The sequence below is a fragment of the Necator americanus genome, chromosome I, assembly GCF_031761385.1.
Source record: "Necator americanus strain Aroian chromosome I, whole genome shotgun sequence".
Lineage (NCBI taxonomy): Eukaryota > Metazoa > Nematoda > Chromadorea > Rhabditida > Ancylostomatidae > Necator > Necator americanus.
Window position 1 is genome coordinate 28,590,438 of NC_087371.1, and position 25,554 is coordinate 28,615,991.

Sequence of the window (25,554 nt, forward strand, 5' to 3'; positions counted from 1 at the left end):
TTTTCACCGAGTTATATATCCTCCTCCATTCTAGCTCTACAAGATAGTAATAGTCAACTTTTGATCCAACAACTTCTAATTTATTTGATTCTTGTTTTTTTCAGATCATTGAGTATAAAATGAACAAAATGAAGCATGTTCGATATTTTTTCATTCATCTGAAACAAAAAGACTAAACTGAGAATGACGTGAAGCTGAAATTTTCGTCTGAAAGAATGCTCAAAAATACAAACTCTTCTCTGCCTATCCGAGCGCTTCAATACCCAGGAAAGTTCCCCTCCAAAACGGATAACACACCGATCGACCAATATTGTTCGTGTGTTGTTGAAAATTGTTTCATCTCAATAATTTTTATACAAGAAAAAAGAGGTATTGCAAAAATACCAACAGTATTCTTTTCGAAGTTGTTTCTCTCATCGTTAAAAGTTTTCTTGTGATGCCTCTCATTGGTTCTTCCATGTTTTTTGCATTTTTAAAAATGTTTTTCATGTATTTTTTGTTCTCTTCTAGTTTTATTTTTCTTAAGAAATAAGGATATCACTATCATGCATAATGAAAAATTCTCTTTCGATTCATGTATAACATTTTAGAAACACCTATATGATCGTATTTGCACGACACTGGAGTGCAAAATATGCCCGGATAACAACGAGGGTGACTGCATGAGTTCATGTGTTGTTTATATGATTTGCTGTGTACAGTGTGGTGACGAATACATAGGAGAAACAGCTAGACCACCATGTATTCGAATCAAAGAACACCTGGACGGCAAAAGGAAATCATGTGACTCCACTGCATTGGGTGGTCACAGGGTGCGGCGTCATAACGGAGAAGATTTTGAAGTTAAGATCACGATTTTGGCGCGCGAACCTAGCATTGCGGCGCGCAAGGCTCTGGACGCTTTTTGGATCCACTCCAAGAGTCCAAATATGAATCGCAAGGAGGAATGCCTCTCCATTACGTGGGAACTCGCGCCTTATTTAAGGCTGATATTTGATTGCGTTAGTCACCTCACAACAGGTATCTAGCAGTGGCTGGACAGTCAGCTGATCCTAAGGTACGACGTTATCTTCTACTATTAGCTATGAAGCCCAACGGTTAAAGTAGGACTTTCTTTGTTGGGTGGATAAAGCGCTTGATCGGATTAATCACATTCGATTTCACCCCTTTCAGGCTCTGAAGAAGGCGATATTGCCGAAACGTTAGCCACGAATAAAGGATTATAACAACCTCGTGTCCGGCTCCATTAAAGAAAACAATTTTAGAAACACTTCGTCATTCTATGTTCATTTTATACTTCGAAGAAATGCTCCAGTATGTCTATTACCAAAAATTAAAAAAAAAACTTTGAAAATTTGGACTAAAACGACTTATTTCTCCTTTATGTAGATGCAATGGAATTACACCAGTCGAAATCTTATGATCCGGCGAAAAAACTGAATGATTCTAAGCAGGCAATCTCACAATACCAATCAATAGTAATTATAATAATTGGAATAAGATAAACACAACAAATTACAGCTGGTTGTAGACGTATATGTGCAGATTATTCTAGGATTTGAATCTTTGCAATGTTCGAGTATAGAGGATAGTGTAAACTTCTTCGTTAATTTTTTAAATAACTGCCACAGGCATCGAGGAAACACGTGATCCATTAATTTGTTCGTTTCTCAATAAAAATGCCTAGAACAGTGCATCAATCCTTTAGTTTGTAAGAAATGACCTTGGCAGATCAAAGTTGAAGTGGTGCTGGTAGTTTCAAACAACCACAGGTCAGATCATTCGCTTATTCATTCATAAATTTCATTCGTTCACCCACCTATTCATTCATTCACTCACTCATCCACAAATTCATTCATTTATTCATTCATTTATCAATATATTTAAATATTTCAATATTCATTTATTTATTCATTTATCAATATATTAATTCAATCATTTGTTTCACGATCCATTCATTCATTTCACACTCACATTTACATATTTATTCATTCGTTCATTCATTCATTCATTCCATCCATTCATTCATCCACCCACCAACTCATTCACCCATTTTTTCATTCATTCACTCGTCCTCTGAGAAATCTAGAAAAATCCAGGTAAAAATTCAGGAAAAGAAATCCAGGAAAACAAGCAGCACTAATACGTAGATGGACGAACATAAATTGTACGAAGTAAATCAAATAGAAGAGAAAAATAGAAAGAAAGGATGGGAAGGAAATAAAGAAAGGGAGGAATCAAGGGAGGTATCAACAGCTTAAGGTCGAGGCAGATTCACGTAAAAATAAAAAAATCCAAAAAAAAAAATAAAGCAACAAAATAGCAGGGAAACAAGAATCGAAGAAATTCGAAATAGAACCAGATTATTTTTGGGAAAATTGGAAAATTTCTCAAGATACTAAAAATGCTTCACAGAAACGCTTTGTAAGAGAAAAAAAGAGAAAAAAACTGACTGCAACACATAACATGATGTAACACATGATCGATCAAGGCAATAATTCTGCGATAAATCGATAAAATTGCGGATATGATTGATTCTGTGGGATCAAAATTGATCGGATAAGAGAAGAACTCACCGTATTCTGGAGCGTACCAATGGAACTTTTGCCAAGTAGCGATAAATATAATGTCATCAAATAGCACACAATGGAATGTGAATCCAAATGTTCACTGTGGAGATCTGAAATGTGGACGAATTAGTTTTGTCAGTGCAACTTTCCCGGTGCGAGATGTCGGAATTTGAAAACTTCGCCAGGAAAAGAAAAAAAAAATTTTGATTGAACCTTTGCTTTGCTACAGTAACCACACTAATTCTTCGTAAACGTTCTTTTTAGAAATTTTCCAGAGTTCAAAGAAGCCTCAGGTAGATGGATCTTATCTTCACGAATCGATTAATGTTCACCTCTACTGCTATTCGGTAAAGTGAATCGAGTTTAAAAAAAAGAAGTAAAGACGGAAAAAATGCGGATCCACTCTTTTTATCGTTTTCTGCTGAAGAATTACCGTGGTTACCGTACGTAAGCTTCAAGATGTAGATTCCAAGAAGGGAAGAAAAATGTAAAGAATCCCATAGAAATCCGAGAAAAACAGGAGATATCAGTTCATCCTACGATACGATATGACCTGTTACAGCTGCGCGACTCAAATGAGACAAAGGAGAGTAAAGAAAATGTTAATACTCGCATAAAAGGTTGTCTGGTCGACAGCGTAACGACTCTGACTCCAAGATTTGTAGTTTCCAAGAATTTTAAGTTTTTAAGAGCAGTTTTCAGGAAATTTTCTGGAATGGAGACAAAAAACCATCACATTTTCAAAGCTATGTATAGGTGAAAACTAGGTGATGAACACTGCTACCTACCGAGTGAAAGAATCCAACAAAATTCAGACTAAAAAAACACATAAACAATCCGAAATAAGCGCGACCGCCATTTTTAAATATGAAGACAAGGGAAATTCTTCTGAGGGAGAAGTACATGTAAAGAACGGGATGGAATCAAGGTTTGACCTCAAAACATGAGGTATTCTATGGATTTGATTTATGTCACTAAAGAAAATACGATTATGTCGCCGATGTTATCCGATTTTCTAGTACCGTAATGTCAACCCAGTCTCCTTAAGTAATTGATAAGAGAAACAAACAAGAACGGTGGCGGTTGTAGCGGCAATTCCTTTGATGTGAGGAAAATAAACAAACAGGAAAATTATCAAAGCGGAAAAATTCTCAAAGATAAGAGAACTGCGAGCGTTTTTTATACAATGTTGACCTTGTTTTTTCGATGTGTAAAGAACATTCACGTAAATTACGCAAAACAATGATTAGCTCAGACAGAACTTGAGAATCTCCTTAGAAAGAGGATCACGGTAACACGCTGTGAGCTATAAAGCTGTCCTATCACTATCCAGACACCAATACTTAAGGATACTTCACAGTATGTAGATCTCAGTACCCTTAACGACAATCCGTAAGGACGCGGTGACTCATCGGCCCCGGTAGCCTCGGTAAGACTGGTGAGTTAGTTAGTTAAGTTCTGTTTGGAGCCCTTGCTCCTGATGTACTTGGAGCGAGGCTCGAGGCTCGGAAAGGAGAGAGAAAGAGTTCGATGAGATATGTATAGCACCAAGGACCTCGAACCATTTTCAGACCTTTGATAAAAAAAGAGGTTGTCGAAATGTCAGATCATGAATAAAGTTCCAACAAAACCTCGTTGGTAGAAAAAGAAAACATAGACATTCAAATTTCGTTTTTTGAACTCAAATTGTGGACCACAATATCTTCAGGAAATTCTAATGGTAAGGTCAAAATGAGAGTCGGAGCCCAAACACGTTTAAAGGCATCACCCCACGAATCTGAGGTGGTGCAGATTTCACGTGGAGTATTCTTATACGGGATAGTAAATTATGGAGAGGAGGGTAATTCCGTCCATTTCTTCCTAATTGCCGTAAAATACGGCCCGGAGTATGTGGCGCCGCACAAGGTTGGCGCGCTCCAATCGAACTCCTTGTAGAAAATAGCGCACCGGAGTACCCGAAACCGTATCTTCCGGGCCGTTTTTTACGGCAATTAGGAAGAAATAGACGGAATCCCACCCTCTCCTAAATCTACGAATACTCCACTTGAAATCCGTACTACTCCAGATCCGTGGGATGCCTTTAAAGGGCAACCTGTGCAAAAAAAAAGGAAAGAAACGAAAGGAATAAATGAAGCCAGATAAAAGAAATGGGTTTCTAGGGATTTCTCCCGCCATTTTGTTTTTTGAACTCAAATAGTGGATACAGCCCAATGTTTTCGGGAAATTATGATGCTATGATCAAAATGAGATTTGGAACCCAAGTAGATTTACAGATTACACATTAACACGTATTTTGAATGGTCCGATACCTAGTTGGATCGAAAATATTACATTTGTTAAATATCGTAGAAAGTTCCACTTCATTTTCAAGAAATACAGAAATGATAATCACAAAAAAAAAGTCGTAGAAATAAAATAGAAAAAAAAATAGAGAAGTAAAATATGGGACGTAGGTGATGAGCAGAGCGCTAAGCGCAGCGAGTTCAATAAGATTAACTTTTCTGAAGTGTGGAGATGGGCGGAGCTTCTTACCACTTGGACGAGTTGTCCACCGAAGGTGTAACTGATCCGAGCACGATTCAGTAAGTATAATCGATAGCGGTACAGTACATGGCATGCAGCTAGCAGCGTAGATACTTCAGCGGAAACTCGTACGAAAAACTCGTGAGCTCCCGTAGAAAAAAAAAGAGGAAAGATACGAGAGGAATAAATGAAGCGAGAGAAATGAGTTTCTGGGAATTTTTTCCATTTCACACATATCTTTGAAATCGACTAAAGAGCATCAAATTCCCTCAAACTAGAGTGCGATTCGAGGACAATGTTATGTCCTGGATTGATTATTCAGCCGCCATTTGTACATCTAGACAAGAATTCATAGGTGGCGAAGCAAAGTATAACCGTAAGGAACCGGTTCTAGACATGTGTGATTGCGAAAATTACTACCGTTAGCAACACAATTATGGTTAATAACCGATTTTTCATCCGGCTAGGCGCCGCCAGAAAAAAAAAACATTATAAAAGTTGTACTAGATACCGTTCGTAAGTTCGTAACAAGTTCGAATCGTGTTTTCAAGGTTGACAAAAAAAAAATGATTTTGGAGGATTTCAGTTGTACTCATAGTTTTACTTTTTTAAATAGTGGTCAATATTGATTATTAAAAAAATAATGCTCATTATGATCATCATTATGGACAGAAATAATTTCAGAGGTTCCTAGCTGCTCTTAGAGTTTTATAGTTGTTTTTTTATAGAAAAAGAAAACAATGGTCATACGATAATTTGAAATGTCCGCAAATACAGATGAGAGTTGGGAGGTCATATAAGAAGCTGTTTCAGAATTTCTAATACTTCGTACAGTGATCGCTGGGTGAATGGAAAGAAAACTAAGCTTCACCACTTATTTAATTAGAGCAAGCAACAGTAGAAAGTGTAAAAAGAAATAATTTTAAGGATGTGAAAAATGTGGAATGTGTAAAATAATAAAATAAATCGACGATAAGTAGAGTGCTGTAAAAATCCTTCATAAGAGAATAAAATGTCGGAAGCCGAGCGTTCAGCCTTTATAGCCAGCCACGCTCAGCCAGCCCTAATATTAAAGGCATCACTCCACGAATTTGAGGTGATACGGATTTCAGGTGAAGTATTCGTATGCGGGATCGTAGATTATGGAGAGCTGGGTGATTCCGTCCATTTCTTCCTAATTGTCGTTAAAAAACGGCCCAGAAGATGCGGCTTTGAGCGTTCCGGCGCACTATTTTCTGCAACGAGTTCGACTGGAGCGCGCCAGCCTTGTGCACGCGCCGCATCTTTCGGGCCGTTTTTTTTACGACAATTAGGAAGAAATGGACGGAATCACCCCCTCTCCGTAATCTACTATCCCGTATACGAATACTCCACCTGAAATCCGTACCTCAGAGTTCGTGGGGTGATTGATGCCTTCAAATACCGTAGGCTGTGAGGTCATCACTGAGTTCAACTCGAAGAACATATGACAAGCCTGCAAAATCCTTCTTAAGAGAATAAAATGTCGGGAGTCGAGCGTTCAGTCTTCGAAATCTATTATTAAATACCGTAAGCTGTGAGGCCGTCACTAACTTAAACTCTAAGAACATTTTCGAGGCTTGATTGAGACACACCTTGTCGGAATGTGGGGACGTCGAGCAGTACAGCGGTCAGGTGTTATCAAAACTGTGGTGTCGGAGGCTAGGAAACGATTGTTTGCACACACACACACACAAGCCGACATCTAGCGTAAGCGGTACAAAACATTACGTGGCCGTTACTCATTGAAGCAGCGGAGCAGGCGAGTGGAGAATTTCACAGACACAGCGAACATACGTGTGCTGGTGCCGGCCCGGCCACAGAACCGGACCGCCGCACACCCACATTAACGAGGGCAGCCGGACGTTTTCAGGAACAGAAAAAAAAACGTCGAACGTCAAATCATCGGACAGATGTCATATGTGGTCACGGAAGTTTTGATGAATATTCGTTCGAATATTCATCAAAACTTCCGTGACCTTTTTGAGAGGTGGGTTAAATCCAGTGCTAAAATTTATTTCTGAAACGACGCCCCCGCAAAGCTCTCTCAATCCACTAATCGAAAAGGAATAGAAAGAAATTAGAGGAAAAAAATGAGTACAGAAAGTTTGGAAGTGACTCAAATTCCCTGAAATTTCTGGAAAATATGCTTTCTTAACTGATAAGCAAAGAGAAATCATATGTGTGATACTGTTTGTACTGTGTACGGAGTTACGGTGTTTAAGAATGTGCACTTTGATTAATTCTCCTCAAAATCAATAAAGGAAAAGACGATCGAAATCAATAAAGGAAAAGACGATCCGGAAAACTCTTTCAAGAGCATTCCTTTGAAGAAAAAAGAGTAATAAAAATTCCGAAGTGACGCAAACTCTCTAAAGTTTCTTTTAAAAAAATCCGCTGTCTTTTTTCAGTGATGAATTTCAGAGAGGAAAAATTAGTCAAGGGAAATTTTATGTGATCCTGAGAATATTTCTGCAATAATTCAAATCTCTACAATACAGCCGTCATTGAGATGACCTCTATTGGTCTGTGGGATCCATGAAGGTCGTTGTTTATCAAAAAAAAGCATGGAGCCGATTCTGATGTGCTGTTAGCTCAAAAAGGATGCCATGATCGCTGTAGCAATCACATTTTCGGCATAGTTCAATACAATTGGGCATTGAGGCGGACACAAGATGTCTTCTCATAAAAAAGTGGAACAGATCGCAAATACATTCCAGTCAAGATTGGGTCAAGTTCAAAAAACGGGAATAAGTCTAGTTGATCCAGAAAAAAGTGTTAGCCAATGTAATGTACACATATGCATAGGTTGTTTCGGAAATAATTCCCGTTATATTTATCTTCGTAAATTTTTTCCGAGCAAACTCAAAGCAAATTGTTTTGTTGCACATATAAATTTGTTTGAAAAGGCATTTCTGGATGATTTTCACGATAAAACTTGTTCTTTGTTAGAACACGGCAACTGCTGTCTGAACAACCCAAGGAAACAACACAAATAAGAATAAAATATAACAATAATACAATAAATAATAAATAAAAAGATAAAATGCATTGCAAATAGTAGATTCAATAAAAAGATTCAATAATAATAATAATAATAATAATAATAATAAAAAGAAGAAGAAGAAGAAGAATTTAAGATATAAGACAAAACATAAATGATGATAAGGTATAAAACAAAACATAAATGATGATAAAACATAATAACAAAAAATAATAATAAATAAAATAATAAACGACTACAAGTGAAGAAAGAAGTTGTGCGAGAGGAAATTTTTTCCGAGCAAACTCAACGCAAATTGTTTTGTTGCACATAATTTTCAAAAATTCAAGGAGAAAAGCTTAGTCGGAGCCGATCAGTTCGTATGCTATTCTTATTTTCTCGGAAATTCTTTAAAAGACGGGAACATTTTGCTTATAAACGAGCAGATAAACTTTGACACATGTTAGAATATGTATCTTTTTTCCAAATGTGAAAATTGTTATTGATTTTCGGTCGGTGGTAAATATTTTAACCCCATGTTTAAGCCTATGGAATAAACATAATGTGCAACGCTGGTTGGAATAACATGAGCTCACTTCCGCCCATCTCCTAAGTTAGCTTATTTTTTTTTAATGTTTACATTTTTCAGAACTTTGTAGGAACAGGAGAGTAGAAAGACCAGGAAGGAAATTGTTCCTTATCCAGAGACTCCTCTCCTATTTCTTTGAGAGCACCGAAACTATTAACAACAATTTTTAATTAAATATACACCAATAATGAAGATTACGGTGAATTTTAAGGATCCTAATATTTTCAAATTAATGCACATTATAGATATCGCCGAAAGGAAAAACGATGTGTCCAAGTCGTTGTTTCAGTTGTTAAAATGTTCCTGGAGAGTCCTAATCGGTATGGATATGCAAAGAACGCATTGAACACTGATATGATTCTGATGTTACTTATATAACACAGAATAAATAGACAGGAACAACGAATACTTTAAATATGGTAGAAATAGAGTGATTATAAAAAGAAAAGTATTGGAAGAGTTTTCACTGCGGCTTTTATTTCATGATTTTTATTTATTTTCTTTTATCGATTTCATGATTGTTTGGAAAAATCACAATTATGGAATGTAAAAATCATAAAATATAAGAGATAAACGAAATAATGAGGTACAAAATTACAGAGCAAATAATATTTGAAAAAAGGAGCTCAGTGCATCTATTAGTAATGATTGATGTCTAACGTGTATCTATTAATGTCTCCTCCTCCTCCCTCGTCCCCCCTCCCACTCCTCTTCTCAATTCGCCTGCATATCTCCAAATAATTAATTCACACTAGCGCTAAGATAATAATAATAATAATAATAATAATAATAATAATAATAATAATAATAATAATAATAATAGTGAAAATAACAATAGCAATATTTTAGCTTGACAACACAGCCTAAAACCAGTAGCTTTGCCGCATTCGTAGAGTTACAGTACCTACAATATTACAGTGATATTAATTAGTATTAATTTGTGGTGTTATTATCAACATATTAAATTAGTATAGTAAGCATTGGTTAATGATCAATAATATTATTACGCTACCTTCTTTTAAAAAAAAAGGTTTAAAGAAGATAAAATGTTCGTAACTGTTGTGTAAGCGTGGCAAATGACTTGGTAAAAAAAATAGAAGACGAAAAATGAGTTGTTCCAGTGAGGTCGAAGTGGGAAACAATGGAAAACGCGTACGGGGAAAAAAACGCGGAGAGACGTACACACAAATGTTGACACTCCCCCCAATGTACCATCGGATCGTTCGAATTGCCCTTACGAGCCGCGGCCGACGGCGCATGATCGTGTCGCACTTGCGCAGCCCCCGCGCTCTTTTGTATATATCGCAAAAGGGCATCTCACCCTCACCCTATGGTCCCCAAAAACGGGCATAGGTAAAGGTGAATATGCCCTCCCGAATAGCAGTTTCTGCAGCACGAATCGATCAATAGACGTTAGTGGAAAACGGAGAACTCCAGAAAAAGTAGTGAGACGGGGGAACAAAAAAAATCCGGCGTTAACGTTTTCAAGCAATGATGCGGGCGATTAATTGAAAAAGTGAAAAGGGAAAGCTATATAGGCGTGACAAACAACAAATGCACAATAGAAAAATCACAATGGGAATACAATACACAATAACAAGGAATATCCAGAAAAAAAAACAACTGAAGGATAGGTCTGACATGGTCAGATACGAATGCGATGAGAGAAGTGTGCACATCCGTGACATGACATCAATTAGAGAAAGGGCGTTTTAAACTGAGACCACAAGTAACTCGTTCGACTACTTTTAAGTAATACTTGTAAGTGACAAAAAAAAATAAAGATTAAAACACTGCTAAACAGCAAATCGGTAGCTCTACATGAAAAAATAACAATATTTTGGCACGATCACTTTCAAAATTTACTTGAAATTCAAATTCGACGTCACCCACACCACTGCTGTTTCGTAATTTCATATAATTAAATTATTTAAAACAAATAGCACAGGTAGATGCACAAGAAACGGTCCAATTACACAAATCAATCACAAACCAATAATCAATAATAATTAACTCAAATTAGTTTAATTTACGTTACACTTGATCTTTGAGTGTTCGTTGGAATTCGCATCGGACGGACACGGGAACGATTTTGTGATTTATATGCGATACATAGGATGATGGCATCACATTAAAATGGTGAAAGAGGTGGATTTTCCAGAAATCTTCCGAAAAATCTGACGTACTTATCTCAAACATTTCGGATAACTTGACACGATAAGAAATTTCCTGGAAAACTGGAAGAAAAAAATGAGCATGCTGAAAAAAATGCTTACACTACCCATTGGGGCATCGCATGGGGGGTCGGAGGGGGCGGCTCGGGAGGTACCGGAGCTAATTGAGTGCAGCCGACAAGACAGGACAAGACAGGACAAGTTAACACAAACCAATTGACACATTTTAAAGTTTGCTTATAAAAATACATAATTCAAATAGATCAAAAATAAATAATAATAATTCACCATCAATAAATAAATAATTATTCATAATAAATTCTAATAAGCAAGGAATACAATGCAATTACATGTATATAAACAAATGCTTCAAAATAAGTTAGCAAACAACAGGGATCGAATCCACTGACGAGGAATTAACGAATGGCAATGACCGATTTCAAAGAAATAGAAAAGAAAAGAAGAGAAAAGAAGAAGAAAAAAAAATCAAAAAACGAAGAAGAAATCGAGTAGTTATGTTGTCATAATATCAACTATCAACGAGTACTGCCGTGAAATCCCCAGCTTTGCTACGGAGAAGACAATATAAGAGATATTTTTATTATTATATATAATATGATTTTTTTTTTCGTACGAAGAAAGGTTTCGATTCAAATTGTTCTCTCGCTACTCATTTCACTGGATTTTAGAGTTTGTGGATAACTGGTCAAGCTTTGTTTCTTAACTTGACCTAACTTGTCTTAACTAATTTTGTCCTGTCTTATCGGCTGCACCCGATTAGATCCTGAGGCGAGCTCTATCACATCTCTGACACTTAAATAATGATATTTACAAGAAATGCTATGTTTCAGAGCAGTTTTTACCGAGAAATAGAGAACTTATGATCAATCGATAAAGGCGATAGGATCAATAGGATGGATAGATCGATAGGGTCATAAATGCGGAATTCCATCACCAAACCTCACCTTAACCTAATCTCAGCGTTCAGAATGGAGTGAATGATGAGATATGTTGCAATCTTGCGGTCAGAAATTTCAAAACAGCGTTCGTAGAAATTTTTTTACTCACTCTTTTCAAAGGTACTGTACTTGAACAACTACGCCCCGTGAAACAAATAACACAACACAAAAAAGAGGCCTCATTCACCTAGTTTTGCCTAGGTAGAGTCGAAACGATACACCCTTTCAATTTTACCCTCCCCTCTCTCCTTTTTCCTAATGACATTTTGGAGAGTTTTAGCATTTTATAGAGATCACAGATCCGAGCGAATAAATTTGAGACGAGAAAACGGGGGATTTTTCGAACAAAAAAATATTTCACTGAGAAGCAGAATGCAAAGAAAATACTATGTGCTTAAAGAGAATTTAAAAAGAAAAGAAGACGAGAAATTAAGAATTTAAAACTGATGCTCACAGTTACTATCGATCGAAAAGGGTTCAACGACAAAACAAAGGATCGATAAAACACAGAGATTGTTTGGAACTCATTCCAGAAAAGAAAAAAAGAACGGTCCAAAAATCACAGGAATATCAAGGGAAGAATAATGACAAGCAGAACAACACATGTTACATAGCTGAAACAGATGTTTCACTGTTCCTAGAAGATTTCTAGGATAATGAAAAGAAGATATCACTACATCGATTAGTCGAGAATTTTCTACCCCTTAAAATTCGAAAAGGGCAATCTGTCCTCAACAAAATGCAACTGAGAGACTATCGATTTGTACTGTTGTGTTCTGTTTTTTTTCGAATTCAGATAGAACTAGAACGACCAAAGGACATTTGATTGCAGTGCATATAATCGGCGAAAGCAGTTGGTGAAGCGTTCCTGAGAAGACCACGCGTTCGCATGTAAGCGGACGCATTATTACGGTTACGGGTCATCATGAGGTTACGGAGAGACGAAGAGAGCGCCAGATCGGCAGAGCAACGTTAATCGAAATGGGATTACACTTGCGGAAATTTGAGGAAATAAAATCCGAGAACAGGGAACACAATAAATTTCATTTCTTCTGGTTGAAGTAATGGATCGAATGGTGTTGATGGTGGAGAACGATGTCGGGGATGGATTTTCCCGACAGAGAAATTAGCGCACGACGCATGGGTGGTGATCGTGGTGGTGATGGCGGCGGCGATGGTGGTGGTGGAATGACGTAGCACCAGCGGTAGCAGCAGCAGCAGCAGCAGCAGAGACAGGTTGTTGGAAAGGGAAAAGACGACCATGGAGTGGGACGGAAATAGCCGGAGCAGTGAACGCTCGCACGCGCGCGCGGAAAAAGCACCAACGATGACCGGCCGACGGCTAGCCGTCATTCACAAATAGAAAAACGCCGGTTTAAGAGGTGTCAACGAAAGAAAGAGGGAGAGAAAAGCCGATCTCCGCATAAAACGACGAGGTCGCGACCACAAGCATGGATCTCACATCCAGGGAACGTCGACATCGACGAGACAAGCACACGTACCTTTCACGTTTAGAAGGCGAGCCACTTTGAATCGTTTCTCGGCTGTTGCGAACGCATATTCGATCCGATCCGTAGCTGTACTTTCCGCAATCACCGACAAATCCACCAATTTGCTACTGAAACACAATGATATGACAAATCTGTTAAGCGCACACATTCGCATGAATTCCTGAAAATCACACCAAAAGTGTGGATATAAGGGTGCATCGCCGAAAAATTCGACTCTAAAGAGCGGAACACGAAAAGCACAATCCGTATATATTTCCCGCCTTTATGACCGGTTATTTAAGGGCAGCAAGTGCATTTTTTTTCTGAAAATAACGGTGTATGGACATCATCGGAGCGAAATATTCCCCGTTGCTGCTTGGATCTGGTACACTTGTGAGTTTTTGTCTGAGTTCTATGTACCCATACTGTACGGAATATTTCATTTTATGCCATGCCGGTGCCATTTAAGAAGAATCTCTTTTAATTCCTTCAAGCGCATCTCAACTTCCTAGAAAAAATTGCAGAATTTGAAAACTTAAATCCAATCGAATTTGAATATCCAGCGGGAGCAAAAAAGAGTTAAATTTACGCACAGAATTAACTATAAATAGTGTAAAGTTAAATTGAAGCATAATTAATGGCCTTTTTTAAATTTTAAACTCGCTTACAGGAAAAATAAAGTTCAGTTTTATTTAAAAAGTCATTTCAAAGAGGATTTTGTCCTGCGCAAAATATTGCTTTTGATGTTTTATGCTCGTTTACTTTTTCTTAGTTTTTCGATCAATATATAACAAATAATGGCTCATTTCAATTGGGTTTCAATTCACACGTCCAAAAATATGAAAGAATAGGTCCTGGATGCGTCTCCTTACCTTCAATTACAATTCTTCCATTGAAAACTGCACCAAGGATCCAACGAATGGGAAAAAAACCTCTCATAACTGGATGTGCAGAAGAATGCAGTGTAATATTACGGCCTCACATGCAATTATTTGCATCGTTCTCGAATCGCACCGTTTTTAGCGCATCCTGTTCTTCCAGAACTCATAAGTACACTAACATAATACGGTTCGTAGTAACTGTCAGAGTTTCCCGTCGAGTTTCGTCACCGCTGGCGTTGTTACGATCCAAGATCTTTATCATGGATAGTAACAGACCTAGCGAGAAAGTACATGCACCATCGGTCGCCCCAACCAACGCATGTAACCCGATCTTGCTGCTAGGAATCGTAGAGGATGTCGCGAGTACAGAGAGGCTGGTATTTTAATTGTGGATTGGATTCGTTTCTGGGATGGTTTCCCTTCCCTACCGAAGAGCCTTAAGGAAGGCTAATCTAAAAAGTAATCCATCTTTTTTTTCAATTTCAGCCTACTGAAAAGCCTCAAAGTAGACTAATCTAAAAGTGAAATCGTCTAGGAAGAGGTCCCGCTTTTTTAATTTTAGCCTCTTTTATTAGCCTTTTAGAATTTTATCCTGCTATATGTAACTCTCATATCCAAGAAGGTACGTTTAAAAGAAACAAAATAGTCCCCAATAGCTGGAATATGGACTTTTTTTCGGGTTTTATAGTCCAGAATCGAGGTTTTTTTTTCTTGTGATGCACACTAAACGTTTTTAAAAGCTTGAAAAGCTTGGTTTTTGTTTTCACTGATAGCCGCTGTGAATCCCTGTGGATCGCAACCTTCACTTCCATTCGTTCCTTCTCCTCGCACCTTTCATCCAAGATTTGCTTAACTACTATGCATATATGTATGTGATTGACGAGGTCCAAATTCTGAGGCGTTTCAGACTGAGCTCATAGCTGATTTTTTCGTGCTGTGAACACATCAGCACATATGGCCAACGGCCCAGCTCGAGAATGGATTTCATGGGATCCAATCCGGTGTTCTTTTTGCACATCGCCAGCTTTTCTCACAATGTGCGTGTTCGATGGCTTTCGATGTGTTCTTCGCTAACCAAAAGGAATATATAGCATGGACTACAAAAACAGAGGGGTCATCCAAGATGGAGCGCGGATCACTCCTGAGACTGTTCTCTCTACTGTCAAACAGGAAGCATTGACAGCATCGTCTCCCTTAAAGGCACCCTATTACAAAACTGAAGTAGTTCGGAAACTTAGGGGAAAATTCGTGGTGTAGATCACGAGTGGGTGTAGATTGATTCCCCTCAATCATCCTGAAAAATGGCGTGAGAACGGCGTTTGTCCCTACGAGACACGTTAGAACGCACCCATTTTATACGCTCTCCTCCACTCGTTCGCCTCGGCTATTCATTGGTATTACTCGAATAGACTGCGCTGGAGAACTTCTTGATTGATTTATGACCTTCGACCGCAAGTGGGCGTGGCGTGCGCGCAAAGGTGGCGCGTTCTAACGTACCTCGTAGGAAAGAACGCCATTTCCCACGTCTTTCTTCTGGACGATTAAAAGTAATTGAGCGGAATAACGCTCATATTCGTAATCCAAACCCCGAACTTTATATTCTCCCCCATAGTTCCCAACTACGTAAGTTTCGTGATACGCTGCCTTTGACGGAGAATTGGACGATCAGTTTTGTCGGGTTCACCTGTGTTAAGCAAACCAGACGCTGGTAAAAAGACATTGGTAGTTTTTCAAATATGGGGGTAATTGCCTGTCCGACTTTTTAAATTTACGCAGCAGGAAAGTGCCTTCAATCAACCACTACATGGAATGATCCTTGAGTTTTTTTGTGCTTTTCTGTAAAAATGACTCGTTGGTTCCCAATATAGTGCTAGCTTTTTTGATTCTTAGGACACCATATGTGGATTTGAATGAAAAGACGCTGATTATGATTGTGCAGCACTGCGTGATCCCCCTTCTAAACGTACATTCGTTTGTAAATCCTTGAATCTTAAAAAAAAACAAATGCATTCGAAAGAGGAGGCCCTATTTTGCGAAGACGGTTGAACACAATCGATCTAGTTTCTAGTTTTGGGGATATTTGAACAAGTTCTGCTGGAATGATAGTGAAATCTAATACTTGACTGAAGAAAGACGGTCGTCCGGTTTCCCGGCATGGTATTTTTCCTCTCAAAATAAACACAATTCTCTTAAAATCGGCCACAGTCCCTCTTTGGTTCATTCTTAACATCCGAACAGGTGTTGTTGCTAAAATTTTTCAAAGAAAAAGAAGTCACATTTTCATTTCAAGAATAGCAAAATTAGCAGCAAGAAAAGCAGTTAGTTGTACATTTATAGAATTAAGAGTGGTCCGTGCATACAGTACAAATTTACCGTTTTATTGTTATTTCATGCTATGCTTTATAGTAATTTTCTCATATTTTTTTCATTTTAATTCTTATTTCTTTTAGAATTTAGGCAAGTTTTTGTCCGTGATCCGTAATCTCACCAATTTATAACTGAATCCATTTCTTAATTTTTTTGAAACCAAGGGATTAGGTTTAGCAATCAGAATTTTCAAAAAAATAAATCCATAATTCCTCAGGAACTCCCAGTGCCTTACAAAAGAAGTCACAGAACCATCTTTTCGATGACCATTTATCAAAAACCAGCCTGAACATCCGGCTAAAGCCGGACTTCAGGCTTTTTTTTGTGTTCGCTCCGCTCGCCTTCACCGATCAAAAAGAAATAACAGAAATAACAGTTGCGACATTTTTTGGAAAACTATAATTGTTTTTTTCTATCAACGCTTTCTTCAATTTTTTTGCCCGAAAAGTTAAGCATGGGTGAAAGATTTTATGGTTTTTCCTTAAACGATCAGTTCTATAATTGGAGAACAATCAAACTTGATTTTATATCTATTTTCCTTTCAAACCTCTACAATTTGGAAACATTATTCGAATATGAGATTCCTTCGTTTTCAACTATTAGCAAAGAACGATGTACTAACATGAAATGATGTGAATATCACTATCGTAGTCATTCAAAATAACGTTCTGCGTCAGATCGCGTAACTGTTGGCTACAATTGCATTGTATTTTATAAGCCGTTCGCACGCCTGTTTCCTCTTTTTGAAGAAAGGATGTTAGCAGCATCAGGAGACATGCTGAGAAATAGACATGCGAAGGGACCACAGAATCCCATTCTACTGCGTTGGAGCTCCCGCGCACCAATCGGGCGCAGCGGAAACCGTCTCTCCTCAATCTATAACCTTCTGGCACCGGTGCACCATTCCGACCCTATGGGACACCCCATTTTACAGCTATCTGGCTCCGGGGCACCAAAACGACGCCGTAGGACCCGTCTCACCCAATTTTAGCGCGTTGAGGATCTAGCGCACCAAACCGACGTCATGGTATCCGTCTCCCTCTCTTTTTGGAATTTCTTGACTCAGACACAGACACACATACGTGACAGAATAAGCCCGTTATTATACAGCATGATAGTTTGCACGTTTGGAAGTATACACTCACATAAAAGTTTATTTACCCTCACTAACATATGAGAGAGACTAACTTGCCTTATCAAAGCCAACATACATTATCACATATTTTTGCACAATGGATAAAACGTAAAGTGCTCGCCTATCAGGTGTATGGCGATGGTTCGGCACCTCACCGGTGCAGAGTTTTGCATCATTATGGGGTATTTTCGTGACACACAGACAAACACACACATACACACACACACGGACTAAGCGCGTTATTATACAGCATGATGGCGTAAAGATTGAAATAAATGAAAGAGTATAGCGAAACTATAGGCTTGATCCCGGAAAGTTAAAAAAAAGAAGAGAAGGAATAAAATAAATAAATAAATAAACATATCTCAAAATATGGGAGGAGAATTGAATTGTTGCTAGCAGCAAATAGTTCGCTGAGAAAATTTCCGATTGACATTTCTGTAGTTAGCTCTTCAGTTTTTTTTTGAAATGTGATGGAACAGAAGAGATTTCCAATCAACAAGAGAATATTCACGTGTCCACAATTCATAGAACATAAATCCTACCAGTAATATCTTACTGTAAACCGTATTAATTCATTGAGTAAAATACTATAAATTTTATGTGTAGTTAGTAGAGTGCGTGTCTTTCCCTTACACGCTGGACAGTAGTACTTTTACCAAATTCGTGGAAAATCTTTGAAACCTCAAATTAGTGGATGAATGGAGTACAGAAGTGCTACCGCTAGCTTTACATGGGGAATAATTGCAGTGATTCCGTTATTAGCACACCAGCACTACCATTTTTTCTATTAAATAGTACACTTAATCATAAAATAAACAAATAAACCAATAAACAAATAGTACATCCCCACAAAACTTTATATATGGCTACTAGCCCATTGCCTATTATTGAACTTGAACTATTTGATTTTGAAAATTTTCTTATAAATACGAGTCCTGTGAGAGCTCGACAAAGAAGAGTTTCTGAACCTTTCATCCTTTCAGAAAGCTTAATTTTTCATAGTGGAAGAATCCAGAAAACATCCGTGGATCATACCTTAACTATTTTCTTTTTTCAATCATACATTGATTTCTAGAAACAGATCATCCATGAAACATACTGGAAAGTTCTTTGCGCTGTCACTTTGTTGAGCTTTTTTTCTGAGTTTAGTTATGTACTGATTGCACTTGAGGGCATAACGAGGTTAAACTTGATGGGACACCGCCTATGAGGTCACGGGAGTTAGCGATGGTTGCGACAAACACATGAATACTTCCAAAGAACTGGAACGTCAAAATACATCTTTTGTGGGACACAAAAAAACTGGTTTATGGCTATCTTCACAAATAGATCAATATGAATCAATGATCTACTTGATGGATCTATGAACTTGTGTTTGCGGTGTGAAATCCAGCCTACTTCGCAGCAAATTTAAAAAGTGTCACCGACGGCGCTGATGTAATTGATACGGATCGGGTTAAGCTCAAAAGATTGGATTTCCAGTTTATCACTGGAAGGAAAATGAATTTAACTGAACGCCGTATGCAACTCACATTGCTTATTAAACCGTGACATTAGCTTAATATGATCAAAGTCGTTGTTTTTATTGAATAAACGTTTCTTGCACAAATTTTGTAGCATTACATGCAACTTTTTTTTCGTACATAAATTCCATGCACCGCTACGATGCTCCGCTCATAATGCTCCTTTTTTGGATCCTCCATACTGGGCTCGATTTTGACTGTGCGCATTTTAAAATTTTAGTTTAAGATGATGGTTTAAAAGAAGTGTATCACGAAACTAACTCAGTTTGGGAATGGAAAACATAGAGTTCGACGTGTATATTACGAGTAAGAGCGCGGCTCCGTTCAATTCTCCTTAATCATCCTGGAAAACAGCGTGAGAATATGCGTTTGTTCCTACGAGGTGCGTGAAGACGCTCCAATTTTGAGCAGGCCCGATCAGCGAGAAACCAATGAGGTCTCTCCGACAGCCTGTCCAAGGGAAACCAATGAATAGGTCGGTGGAGGGACCAGAACCCGTATAAGAGAGGGGCGTTCTAACGTACATCGCAGGAATAAATGCCGTTTCCCACGCCGTTTTCCAGGACGACCATCGGTGACTGAATGGGGGCGCGCTCATATTCGTAATCTATACCACAAATTCTTGATTTGCCCACATAGACCCCAACATCGTCGTTTTCCTGATACACTGCCGGTAATAACTGGAAGGTAGGCTTGAATAGGAGATGTAGAGTTTTTTCTGCGGCCCTTTCTGCATTACACAGTTTTGGAAAACCAGCATCTTGCAGGGTGTTCATTGACATATTCTTTGATATCTATGTATAGGATGTTTAAATGTTGAAAAAGTGGAAGTCTTCGTGAAATACCTCACTTTGGGTCCCACAACCTGCGAACTTGGGAGCTACCGTACAATAAGACGATAGGGAATTTTACAGGGTTCTATGTCACACGTGGAACTTCTATAACTTCCATATATATCTTATCATGTTGCTTCTTCAAGGGCCCCGAGGCCATCGAATATGTTCGGCCGAGCGAACGCGACGCGTCTGCCGCGACGCACCCCCTTCCTCCCCTACCGCTCTCATCCGGTTCAATTCATTCATCGCGGGTGACCATATATCTAAGCAAAAAGTGAACTAACTCGAAAGAATGCAATAAACAATTCAGCGCGTATCCATCCCTCCATGATGACGTAAAATCACACACGGATACTGCCTCATAGTCTTTCGTCACCTCCAAACACCATTGTTTAATGGCTTCAGATAACTGAAAAAAGGGAAAAAATGACTTTTTTTTCGGCCCGCAACCCACATCGACCTACTCACCTTTTCTTCTCGAATCGGATCCGGACCAAATCGTTTCCAGAAAGTTTGCACTAAATCCCACCACATTGCCAACACCGCCTTCTGTTGAGATTCGGCCAGTTCTTGCGGTGATGTTTTCATGTCGTTAACATTATTCAACAGAGTGCAACAGTCTTCGTAGCGATTTCCGGTCAAATTCTGGAAGCAAATAATCTGTATAATAAAATTAAATAAATGTATATGTATATAAATAATAAATAAATGTATATGTATGTATAAATATGTATGTATGTATAAATGAACGTATATGTACTTTTTTACTGGGAATTATTTTCTGTAATTTTTCTTTTTGATGGAAACGTTGTACAAGTCAAAGAACAGCTTCATGAGAACATGGAACTAGAGTCCGTATCCAACATAATTTCCAAAGTTGGATAAATCTAGCGGAAAAGACGTGCCTTGCTTGGATACGTTCCTTCCCAATAAAAATTTCCGCCGGCGGAGAAACAAATCAAGCGGTGGTAATACGTGTCCACTCGTTTTAGCGTTGGAAATGTTTCTGTAACTAGTCGCTAGGTCCTGCAGCGAAATCCCGTTGCACCGGGTTAGCGTCAGCAAAATAATCAAGTAATAGCTGGATCGCACGAAAAAGAAGTTAGCGATTGGTTCGTCTCCACCGTTTTTATCCTTCCAAAGAAAAATATATAGGATACGGGTTTGGTTTATCGCCTAGCAAACAGAACATTTTTTGATTATGTTCCAAAGAACTCTGTTCAATCTACATAATCACAAAATGGATAGCTTCAGGAAGAGCGCAATCCTCCAGAATGGAATAGTAAGATATGGCTTCAATCGTCAAGAAAAAAATCGATCTCATCCTCCCATTTCCCACCAAAATCCTACAAAATCTTCGGTTTTCCCCGCATTTATGAAGAATTCACTCGAGGAGCAGCTAGGTGTTGCAAAAAGGAGGATTTACGGTCGCGGAAACTGTGTAAACCGAAAACAGCTTGGTCAGGACACGCCATCCGTATGGCCATTGTTGCGGAAACATTAATCGGTGCCACGTAAATATAAACACGGAATGTCGTAAAACAACGAAGAGACTTTTTTGGATTTTATTTCCTTCGCAGATTTAAGGATAGCTCTCGCCTAAGCACATTTGGAAAAATTAAGAGGTTCTTTTCAGCAGATCCACGAACCTGGTTCGTTTTCTCATAAATTTTTCATATGATTATTTGTTTAATAGCGAGAACTAAACCATGTCATAGAACCGGTTCGAGAAACGACCGATTAAAAGTATCAGTCAACATCAAAAAAAGGGATAGAACAACGGATAGCACTGATGAATGAAAACACCTAATAGGGAGCAAAATTTCTTTTCTTTTGGTTTTTGGCCAAAAAATCTTTGGCGCAAAATGCGGCAGAAACGGATGAAGAACTAAGCCAATGAGGTAAATGAGGCGAATAAATTCAGAAAATAGAAATGGAAACTGTATGGAAACCTTCTCTGCACTGTTGATATTCCCCTTTACTTCTTTATCTAGCCTATACTATTAGTGCTTCCTTTTCTACTCACCGCTTGAGCGGAGGGAGCCAGTGTACCCGCTTGCTGAACTGCCGGTGTTGTACCTATTAATTCTGTTATGAAGACATCTTCCCGGCTGATGTGATTGGAAGCCACTAACTTTTATAGACTACCTATACTTTCTTATTTTCCAAGAGTCTTAATTCCCACCCTGTCGATTTTATGTGCATTTTGAAATTGCTAAATCTCCCCTTGCTTTACTGTTCGCGTGACTTATCCCTGCTTATTCTCATTCTTAGTGATTAGTCGTTTGATGATCACGAAAGTTAGTGAATCCTCTTCGTTCAAGGTCTCTCGTCAGATTCGTTCTATGTATATTGCAACGTGCTCCTGCTGGGGCTAAGTTGTTCGTATCCCGATATGTTAAAGAAGCCGTTAATGTTGAGCGTTCTGGATTGAGGGAGTAGATGTCATGAGAGGACTCTTCACTTTCTGGAGTAGGAGAACGACGTGTTGATGCGTTTCCGCCACGAAAAGGATTGCGTCAGGCCCCACTGACAATGAGTTTGCCGAGTTTTTCTTAACTCTTAACTATCCTGACATAGAAAATGTGTTTTTTTCTTTTTGGTGCACTATCTGTGTATGCGAATAAATAAATAAATAAATAAATTCTTCTCTTTTCTCGTTGCTGGATTTTCTATTGTTTATTTGTACTCCTTCCTTGCTATACTCTGGGCACGCCTTTGAGCGTAATAAATAAATAAATAAATAAACGAATAAATAAAATAAATAAATATTAGCTAACCTCTGAAAAATGTTCTCACATACACGTACATCCCAATTGTAAACTTGAGTTTATGTGCTGAATGGGCTTATTGCGCACGGGAAATGGAGGGGAAGAAAGAAAATTATTGGAAAAATTCCCCGCAGAAAGCTATTTAAAAAATCCGTAATCGAAAACGATTCTTTAAATCCATGAAAACGTCTCTGAAAGGTTCATATGGAAAGCGAAGGAAAATGCCCGGACTGAGACCAAGCTGTGCAAACCACAATTCTCTAATATTAATATGTAGAGTACCCTGCTTACAAAATCATTTTTTAAGGATGCTTCTGTAGCGGAGAGTTCAGATTGTACTGTAAAGAGCTTATAATCGTGACCTCGTGGTTTTCTTTTCGTGATTTTTTAAATCTGGATGGTGACAAAGGGACAAAAAAACGTGGACATAGTCCAAAAACTTTATTCTTTTTAGTAGTTCACTTGAAAACTTTTCAGTAAAAAAAACTTCATCAGTTCCGCATCGGTTGAGTAGGTTAGACGATTTAAGATAGCGATAGCTGTTTCAGGATTCAACACATGTTGCGGAGAATAAGGATGGCTTCAAGTACAAATTAAGCAAAAGCTGTGATATTAAAGGTTTTATGGGGGAAAGGTTGTCAATTTCTCGCTGATAATTCGTTGGTGATGGAAAATTCCGCGAATGGAGGACGTATATATGACCATAAATAAAATCGCAATCTTTTTTTTCAAATGCAAAATCGTATCGAATCCACGGGTCAAACCCGATTCCGATGATCCCATAGATTTTTACTTTTCGGAGAATTCTCATGTGCCCCCCCAGAACGGTATTTTCCTCAATTTTCCTATAAACATGTTCGCTCTTGGGGTGTTCCTGTTCCAGAATGCTCGGATTCTTTTCCATAGAAGCATTACAGTATCCAAAGTGTGGATCTGAGACATCGAATCGAATCGTTCAACCAGCTCAACCCGTGTTTTAGCGCTCCGATCCGTTTCTCTCATCCTCTCCCAGTGATTCCCCAATCAATAGTCATTTCTTCTCTGCTCGATCGCGTAAATCTATGTGTAAAAGACACGCACACACGACAGGCGACCGGACGGCGTAGAAATCTGGGATGCAGAATATATGCATATGCAAAGCGCCGGCGTCCTGGTCACTAGCTCGCGTGAGCCGCGTTTTTGATCGATCTCTACGATCGATCGATAGCTGTTCAATGAATACTACGGATAGACATCGAATAAACAAGCCGTTATCAATCTATAGTCGGTGGAAGATTGACAGAAAATCGATAAAAAGATTGATGAGATTGAAAAACGATCATCAATAATCAACGATTAAACAAAGATCCAAGAATCACTTACGGAATTAATCCCGGTAGCAATATTTGCAATTGAATTGATATATTTCAAATCGCTAAGATCACGAAAATCCTTCAACGGTTCGTTCGCGAGCAACGAATTTCCCCATCGTACGAACACACTCTCCTGGATATCGTATTTCTCATCTGAAAAGTGAAGAAATTTCTCGACGGGTTTTTTTTTTCGAATATTTTTTTCAAGGATTTTTTATTTTTATGGATTTTTTCCGCGAGAATCATTGATACGTCAACATTATAAATGGGATAAAGTTCTTTTCGAAGTTCATGGATTACGTCTACCATATTTCGGAATGCATTTAATTCATAAAATATGTAGGTCATGTCCTTGCGATTACGCTTGAGCAGTGATTACCTTCGATCGTGTTCGGGATCATCCATACAGGCCACCACCCCCTCCCCCTGTTGTTTTTTGTTTTTGGCGCCTGTTAAATTAGGGAAAAACGTGAAACGTTATGGAAAAGGTCACCTCAGTGCAAGTACAACTCGAAAAATACTCCCTTTTACCAAATGTTCCCCGTTTTAAGGATATCTATTCCAAAAATTAGTAACATTTCAGTAAGTGCTGCGTAGTAATAGCCAAAAAAAAAACTTCTTCTATTTCCAAATAGACAGTGATTTCTCGCCCAGGGTGACTAAAATGCTGTGAACTACAGGTAAAAAGCAATGGAGATTCCATCCAGATAGAGGAGTTATGTACAGGACGAGTTTTTTCCAATTAGGAACCCCTTCCATACGTCCAAAAAAAAAGTTAATCAAAAACAAAACTTAATCAAAAGTTTGATCAAAAACTCTGAACGACTTCGAATTCCCTATTTCATGATTTCCCGATTTTTGAGGTTACAGATAGTTTCGTACCCTATACCTACGCAATAATTTATATAGTTTTTGTTATTGAATGCTATAGAGCAGCTAATGAATCGTTCACATTCGACATAAATTAATTTTTGCTTAAAATAATTATAATAATAGTAAATAACGTAAGCAATAATAAATTGGAGGCATTATTATAGTAAATTATTAAATTAGCAATATCAAATATTAATAAATATTACTACATATTATACATATTACACATATTATATTAATACATTAGTAATATTAAATTAGCAGTTAATTAATTAGATGGTACATCATCACTGATCGTGCGCAGGTTCCAGGATCTTCTTTAATGGATTCAAGGGATGCGTAAGATCTTCTTCCGTTCTTTTTTTCTCAGCTGGAGCTTTTTTTTTCTCAGTTGGTAGAAATGTGGTTTGGATCAAAAACAAACGACCGCATGATTAGCAAAAGTACCGCTCAAAAACGTTAACTTCCTAATTATTTGTTTTTTTTTTGGTAGCACCTATAAAGTGC

The 25,554-nt window shown here is 38.2% G+C and overlaps 1 protein-coding gene across 1 annotated transcript in view; it reads right to left on the reverse strand.

Moving 5' to 3' along the window:
* The window catches only part of RB195_007138 (uncharacterized protein), a gene marked incomplete at both ends in the record, with an annotated part of 85,755 nt that overhangs the window by 58,835 nt on the left and 1,366 nt on the right, over nucleotides 1-25,554 (reverse strand). The window contains 5 exons of the mRNA XM_064180611.1: nucleotides 2,577-2,680; nucleotides 13,319-13,434; nucleotides 20,336-20,460; nucleotides 20,520-20,696; nucleotides 24,185-24,327. Of these exons, the coding sequence (XP_064037471.1) occupies nucleotides 2,577-2,680; nucleotides 13,319-13,434; nucleotides 20,336-20,460; nucleotides 20,520-20,696; nucleotides 24,185-24,327 (665 nt within the window). The remainder of the gene's footprint in view (nucleotides 1-2,576; nucleotides 2,681-13,318; nucleotides 13,435-20,335; nucleotides 20,461-20,519; nucleotides 20,697-24,184; nucleotides 24,328-25,554) is intronic.